Source organism: Botryllus schlosseri, chromosome 10 (genome assembly GCF_051294905.1).
Source record: "Botryllus schlosseri isolate E-star chromosome 10, Bs_hap1, whole genome shotgun sequence".
NCBI classification, from domain to species: domain Eukaryota; kingdom Metazoa; phylum Chordata; class Ascidiacea; order Stolidobranchia; family Styelidae; genus Botryllus; species Botryllus schlosseri.
Genome location: NC_137245.1, coordinates 27,944,622 through 27,952,102, shown reverse-complemented (window position 1 = coordinate 27,952,102; position 7,481 = coordinate 27,944,622). Strand labels below are relative to the sequence as shown.

Sequence of the window (7,481 nt, the reverse complement as noted above, 5' to 3'; positions counted from 1 at the left end):
CTTTTCATTTTATCGCATTTTTGTGGTGTATTTAACTGATAAAAATTGCTAATAAACTAATGATGATTATGACTATATGTATATAACTCTATTAGTTACACGAGCTTTCGGAGCTCTGCTCTGCTTTAACACCTGATGAAGGAGCAGAGCTCCGAACAAATAAAGTTATATATATACAAGTGGACGTTAAATAGGGTGTGAAAGCTATCAAAGTCTTACGTTCAGATAAAAATATAGGTCGACGATTATAACGATCAAGTCTGAACTCACGACCGGCCGATTAAGAAACGGGACCTTATTTCGTCTGAGTCATGATAAATATTTTGGCTAGAAATGATGATAGGCAGTTAAGAAGCTTTTATTTGGATACAATATTGTACGCAGGATAATATATATGTGTATAATACTACTGAATCGAATTGAGCTTCCTATATCACGAAGTTCCAAAATGCGCAATAAAAAAGGCGACGTGCAAGCTGAAAAGTATTTGAACGCCGACGGGAAGGCGCGAAAGTCACGCTCCAGTTGTCAGATTACGTTGAATCCGGCAAGGTCGGGCTTTCCTGAAGCATTTTGTCACGTAGACGCTTTCGATGAGCTAAATCACTATTTAATATGGTTTAGTTGCGGTTTTAGAATAAATAAGCGCATGAAAACGTATCCTATAGTGCTAAAATAACATTCGCGAAATATATATACGCGTTAATATTTATTTCACGGTGAACGTAGGGTTCAGCTCGCAATGAGGGCGCCCAATTCACTGAACTCTCACTGAAATTAGCAAGGAAGATGACGGGAATGGTGTGTGTCGACGGAGACCGCGCTAACATTAGTCGGGTATCAACGGGTTGTAAAATATAGACTACTGGGCCTATCTTGTTGACTTGATTACGTTCGGCTCCTGTTACTCTGTTAGTGGGTATAGTGTAGATGTGTATAGTGCTTATGTATTTTAGTTTATCAGTAACGTAATGCCCTTGTTGAGTATTTGGATGAGGTTTTGGACTCTATAAGATGTATAGGCTATGCAGACCTATGGAAAAGCGGTGTGGTTTTACGCCTCTTGCAGATATTCTAGTTGTCTAATGAGACTATAGTTAGAGCGGAATGCTACTTTGATTGGAATAGCTGGCCTTTTTGCCTGATATATCAGGTGAGCAGCGATGATCTTCCAAGTTGAAGTAATTTAATAAAAAATGATGAAAAAATAGAAAATAGTGTGAGCACAGGACACCGGTTCCATTATCCCAATCTGCTTCGTGCACCGTTTCAATTCTATGCTCTTTTTCGAATTCCAATTCTAATCTGTTTTCTGGAAATGCTGAGACATCAGAAGTATAGTGCGAAACGAGCCACGCTTGGTGTACAGACATTTGCCATTCTCATTTTTCTTTTTAATTGTAAAATTAATTCAATTTTACAGGTTTTTGCGAATGCAGTAACTCTAATTCTGATCTTATTTGTAAAAAAATTGATTCTAAATTCTATAATCCTATTCAGAAAAACTGAAAAATTTATGAATTTACTAGTGTCCTATCTATGTGAGTCCATGACAAATTGTATAGATTTCGTATCCTCTGTGTTACTTTGGAGAAATATCAACAATGTCACTTTCAATCTTATGAGATTAAGAACAATAGGTATAATCAACCTGCTCTTATTTCTTTGCAGTAAACATGAAGTTTGAATGTAAATACTGTTGGCGGACCTTCTCACGAGAAGACCACCTCCGTCGTCATGTCACCACTCATGCCGACGTCGATATTGAAGAATGTACGAAAATTAGCCCGACCAAGCAACAAGACAAGCCCAGCGCTGCACAGGTTTTAAATTACAGGTGCGAAGTTTGCAAGGATACGTTTCCGCGAAAAGGCCAATTGATAACACACATGCTAACCCACACCAGTATCGCCAGCTCCGATAGTAAACAATCTGATGAAGAATTTGACGAAGAAATTGGATCAACACAGCAACAACCTGAACTGAGTGTGGAAATAACTGCTGACGTTTTACCGTATCCTATGACAACTGAGAAAAATCATAGTTGCGGATTTTGCGCCGCCGAATTTACAAACAAATCATCGTTAACTAGCCATCTCGTACGACATTGTTCTAAAATGGGGGCGTTGTTTTGCAAAGTCTGTAGCAAAACTTTTACCCGTAAAGACAGTTTGAAAAACCACATGGTGATACACTCAGGTGTTAAAGCCTTTAAATGCCTCGAATGCGGAAAAGATTTTGCCCGTAAAGGAGATTTGACGTTACATATGGTGTGTCACACTGGAATTAGAAAATACGTATGCGAATCTTGTGGTATGAAATTTGGACGCAAGTCCGCGTTATACAGACATCGTATTGTGCACAGTCCTGATGAAGAATACCCTTGCCCTGAATGTGAGAGAGTGTTCACACGTAAAGATGTAATGATTAATCATATGGTAACGCATTCTGACGTGCGTAATTTCAAATGTGACGAATGCGACAAGCATTTTGCTAGAAAAGGTGATCTGACCAGGCATATGATTACACATACTGGCATCAAACCTTACCTTTGCGTTGTATGCGGTATGAAATTTTCGCAACCAAAATCGTTGCACCAACATCGAATCACGCATACTGGCGTTAAAGATTTTTCGTGCACTGAATGCGGTAGAAGTTTTGCCAGAAAAGACACATTGGCATCACACATGGTCACTCATACTGGAGTTAAAAATTTCAAGTGCGAACAGTGCGGAAAAGTTTTTGCAAGAAGAGGTGACCTTACGACACACATGAAAATACACACTGGTGTCAAAACTCTAGCTTGTGATTTTTGCGACCGGAAATTTTTGAGGAGAACCACGCTTTCTCGTCATTTAGTTGTGCACAACAGCACGAGAATGTATCCTTGCCCGCATTGTGAAAAAGTCTTCAAAAGAAAAGACACATTGGATTCGCACGTGCTAATTCATACTGGCATCCGAAATTTTTTCTGCGAAGAGTGTGGAAAATCGTTTTTGAGAAAACGCGATGTGAAATTACACATGGCGACGCATTCCGAATCGAAACTGGCTTGCCAGACTTGCGGCAAGAGGTTTTCGCGCAAAATACGCCTGCAATACCATTCTGTCACGCATCAAGAGGATCACCAGTTTGATTGCCAAATTTGTGGCGCTCGGAATGTGGTCAAAGAAGAATTGGATGCGCATATGGCGTCAGAACACCCTCCTAAGTACTTCACGTGTGATGTATGTCAAAGATCGTTTTCGAGGAAAGATACAATGCTTCAACACAGAGTTATACATTCAGAAGCTCGCGATTACATATGCGAGCAATGCGGGAAAGCTTTCCGCAGGCGCGGAGACTTGTACCAGCACATGATCACGCATACCGGGATTAAAAATTTTGAGTGTGAACTTTGCAGCATGAAATTTTCAAAAAGAACATACCTAACGAAGCATATGTTGTCGCACAGCGCTATCAAAGATATCCCTTGCGAACATTGCGATTTAAAATTCGCGCGCAGAGACACAATGTTGCGTCATTTGATTACTCACACTCGCGAGCGAAACTTTCTGTGCCCAGAGTGCGGAAAAGGATGTCTCAGAAAAGGCGATCTCGCGAAACACATGGCTACGCACTCGACGGAGGAATTCTACTGCGAAACGTGCGGAAAAAAATTCTCGAAACAAGGCTACCTCAAAAGACACGCGGTGATTCATGACGCGGAAAGGACCACGTGTGACGTTTGTAAGAAGCAGTTTTCCAGAAAAGCTTCCCTCACGAGACATATGAAGACGCATTCGGGAGTGAGGAGTTTTCAATGCGACCTGTGTAGCAAAGATTTTTACAGGAAATGCGATTTGGATCGCCATAAAAGCACGCATGACGAGAAAGGTAAGGATGTTGTGATTATACGGCTGTTCTTCAAATTTTACCGGTTATTTGACAAAATTGTTAGTTTCGCTAAAAAAAGACTGTAGCCTACCCCAAATTTGACTCAATTCCAACTTTTAGCAGCTAAGCAATTAGAGTTATAACATTTTAATTTCTTATAAATTTTTTTTTTAAATCTTCAAATATTTCTAGCAACCATGTGAAATTGTTAGGTTGTCTACAAATACAATGTCACCGTGAATACTATTTTATTCAAGCTCAGGATTTTGTGCTCTGATGACTTTGCCTCTGCTGGTCGTAATCAAGCAAAATTTGTTAAAAATCGTGCTTTCAGACAACGTGACAATTTCTTGTGGTTGATAGTGAAATTTGCAAAAAAAACGTTTCATTATTTTATACTGTGAATAATATTTTTGATTCTGTAGCTTGACTGCCACAGATTGAATTGAGCCAAATTTCATGTAACGCTATTATTTAGCCAACATAACTAATATATCAACTAGCCAGTAAAATTTGAATAAAAAAGGTATTTTTTGACAACCCTAGTGCTGTAGTGCATAATCTGTAATAAATGGTATATTGAGCTAAAATTATCTGTGTGACTCGATTGCTCATATTTTCATGCAGTGTGACACATGAATTGGTGGACGGTTGTAGCTAAGTCGCAAGATTTCGAGTAACAAGTCAATCTTATTTTATAGCCGTCTTTGGTAATCAAGTAGAAGTAGAAGGAAGCCGTAAATTCCTGCCTAAGTATCCAAGTATAAGAAGCAATTTCCAAGTCACTAAAAAGTAAGGCCCAATTCTGCCTGAAAAACTGAAACCTTAAGTTGAAGTAAACTAAAATCATTACCGTTTGAGTAAATAATGCTGTGAGAAAGTATATGTACTTTGCTACTGACCACTCCAGCAATCTCGCTTTTTTAGATTTGACTCAAATCAAGTCGATTCGTTTTCAATCACCATCGGGTCGAGTCTGAGTCCAAGTCATACTGTTTATTACTGTTCAGTCTCGAGTTCAAGTCATACTCGACTCCGGTGAAACGAATCCTCAAAATTCATAATATACTAATTTGTCTCACTCCCAACTAGAGACAATCAGTAAAGAACGACTTCTACTTTGTCAAAGTACTCAAATAGGTTTTACCTTGCTTCCTCAAGTGGTTATGAATTTAGACTACTACTTCATAGTTTTCACCTTTTAGGCAATACTTGAATTGTAATCCGTACTTGAATTTTAATTTGAGATCGCTACTTCTACTTGGGTGTGAAATTGCTTTGTGACTTTGACTATGACTACTTTGACCACCTCTGCTCTTGAGAAGGCCGAGTCATGAGTCATACTCGATGACTCGAGCACAAGTCGAGTCTTGTCATTTTCCACACCGGTATTTAGGATAGTTACTCGAGTCATGATATCCCTGATTTTGTGATACGATTGTTGATATACGATGTTCTTTCCAATTCTCTACTAGCTGCTGACGATTACCCCTGACGAGTGTCAGCCGGAAATATTCGGGTTTATTTCAATATCAATATCCTATTCAAAGGTGACTTCACGTGTGAGATGTGCGGGGAATCTTTCACCAAGAGCGAAAGTCTGGCAACACACATGCTGACTCACATGAGGATGGAAGATATCGATTACGATTCTTCAGTGTGATTATTTCAAACTCGACACTAGGGCTGGGCACGGTGATTCGAGTAGAGTATGAAGAAACGATATTTTCTATTATTAAATTACACTCTTTTTGCCACTAAGAGTTGACTTATCAATGAAAATGAATGTTTATATAGTAGGCCTATTTCCGCCGTGAAAGCATTGATACTTTAATTCGTCGTATTGCAGCATACGAAACATGTAGTACGAAGCTACACACGTTAGTGGAAATGACATATCTGTCGAGTCGTGATCAACATACAGCATTGTCACAAAGTGTAACGAAATAGGTATGGTCGAAAAACACAACATGATCTATAAACTGATACAGAACTGGTAGCATATTTTTTGTGGCAGCGTAAAAGGAACATATTTGAACTTTACGCATCTTTCATATTTGAATGATACCGTCTCGACTCGAAAATTTTTACTAGATTCAGAGTCGAATATTTCAGGTACCCGATTTTGCCCAGGGCCCAAATCGACACCAACGTTTAGTTTGACTACTGTATCATTTAGGTAGCTTTCTTTGTTGAAAATGACGCTTTTTTGTTGTTCATGTTGTAATATTGATGCATTGTTTTGACAAAATTATGTTCGATTTCACTGCCGCGTTTGTGAGATGTATAGTTAGGAGCAAGTGTTTCAAAAGGAAGAAATGTTAACGGCAGCGAATCTTTGTGTTATTGTAGAAATTCGTGTCATAAGCGGTGGGCCGAGTATTTGGTAATCATAATTGGGATCGTTGATGGGAGAGCTAGATACAGGCCACAGGGGTACTCTTTGCCTATTAGGTGAGCCCTGGTGTCCAACAGCAATGAATGATGAGTTTTCGAAATAGCGACAAAAGTTTGATATTCGTTGATAGAATATTATACTATGTCAAGGCTGCGGCGGTACCATCCAGCGGAAGCTCTGTCATCAGGATGCAGCGTCTTGGCGATCGAGCGAGAGCGGACTTGTATGCAAGTAAATTTAACATTGGCTATACATATAGTTTGGAACAAATAGGAAATGATCTGCATGTTCATTGTTCACCTGGACTTCGAAAGCTGGGAATTCGTAGGTTAGGCTTAGGTTAGTCGCGGAATGCATTTAGGCCCAAGTGAATTCAGAACCGTAACAGCACTTCGTCGCAGCCCTCCCCTAAAACGTTGGTCTTGCCCCCCCCCCCCCCCATAGTGTGATTAACCGAACTTCTGGGGGCTTCGATCTGTGCATATACAATATACATACCACGATGTGCATAAGCCGCTGAACAAGGAATGTGAAGATATAGCCTTACGGCTTTCTAAGTCTTGCACCACTCATACATGCTATCCCAGTAATGCATGAGCGCCAAGCAGGGAAGTTATGGATACCAGTGTTACCAATCAGGTCTTTGGTCTGACCCGGCTGTGGATCGAACCCACGACCAACCGATCGCGATGCCAGACGCTTCACCATTACGCTGTCTTGTCGTCGGAGGACGCCCAAATATCATATTTTTTTCTGAATTTGTTCTCTTTTTCCAAAAAAAGTATTAAAATACGAGCAAAAATTGGATTCCGAACGCCAGGGCTGGCAAGAAAATACGGCCCGACATTATTTCGGGAGCGAGATCGGAAAAATGACCTTTTTCTTTCAAAATGATCTGTCTTTTCCGGGCCTGACAGCCGGCTAGCTTTCCAATATTTTTGAAATGTGTCCTTTTATCGGATCTCAGAATATGGTAACCCTAATGTATATCATGTATATATAATTATATATCATTGGCATGTAGTATATCATTGGAGAGATGAGTAGATTTAATAAACCCAGTAGTATTCGGTCCGTCAAAAATTTCATCAATGGCTCATCGGCATAACAAGGTTTGTTTTGTCACCGCAGCGCGAATTTCGAATGTTGAATTTGCAGTATAGTCGGCTACAGTTCTAACCGCGCTTGACTGCGGCCTGCTGTGCGG

At 39.9% G+C, this 7,481-nt stretch overlaps 1 protein-coding gene across 1 annotated transcript; it reads left to right on the top strand.

Annotated features, from left to right (window-relative positions):
- The first annotated feature begins 502 nt into the window (after positions 1-502).
- LOC145448630 (uncharacterized) lies at positions 503-6,211 on the top strand. The gene is made up of 3 exons (XM_080327077.1): positions 503-1,153; positions 1,672-3,876; positions 5,427-6,211. Exons 2-3 carry the CDS (start codon positions 1,677-1,679, stop codon positions 5,537-5,539), a joined length of 2,313 nt encoding a protein of 770 aa, XP_080183203.1. The 5' UTR covers positions 503-1,153; positions 1,672-1,676; the 3' UTR covers positions 5,540-6,211.
- The last annotated feature ends 1,270 nt before the right edge of the window (positions 6,212-7,481 follow it).

Excerpts from the sequence above, each read along its gene's own strand:
- LOC145448630 (XM_080327077.1), top strand. The coding sequence starts at position 1,677 with ATGAAGTTTGAATGTAAATACTGTTGGCGGACCTTCTCACGAGAAGAC. Across the intron at positions 3,877-5,426 it reads AAGCACGCATGACGAGAAAG|GTGACTTCACGTGTGAGATG; the intron begins GTAAGGATGTTG and ends TCCTATTCAAAG.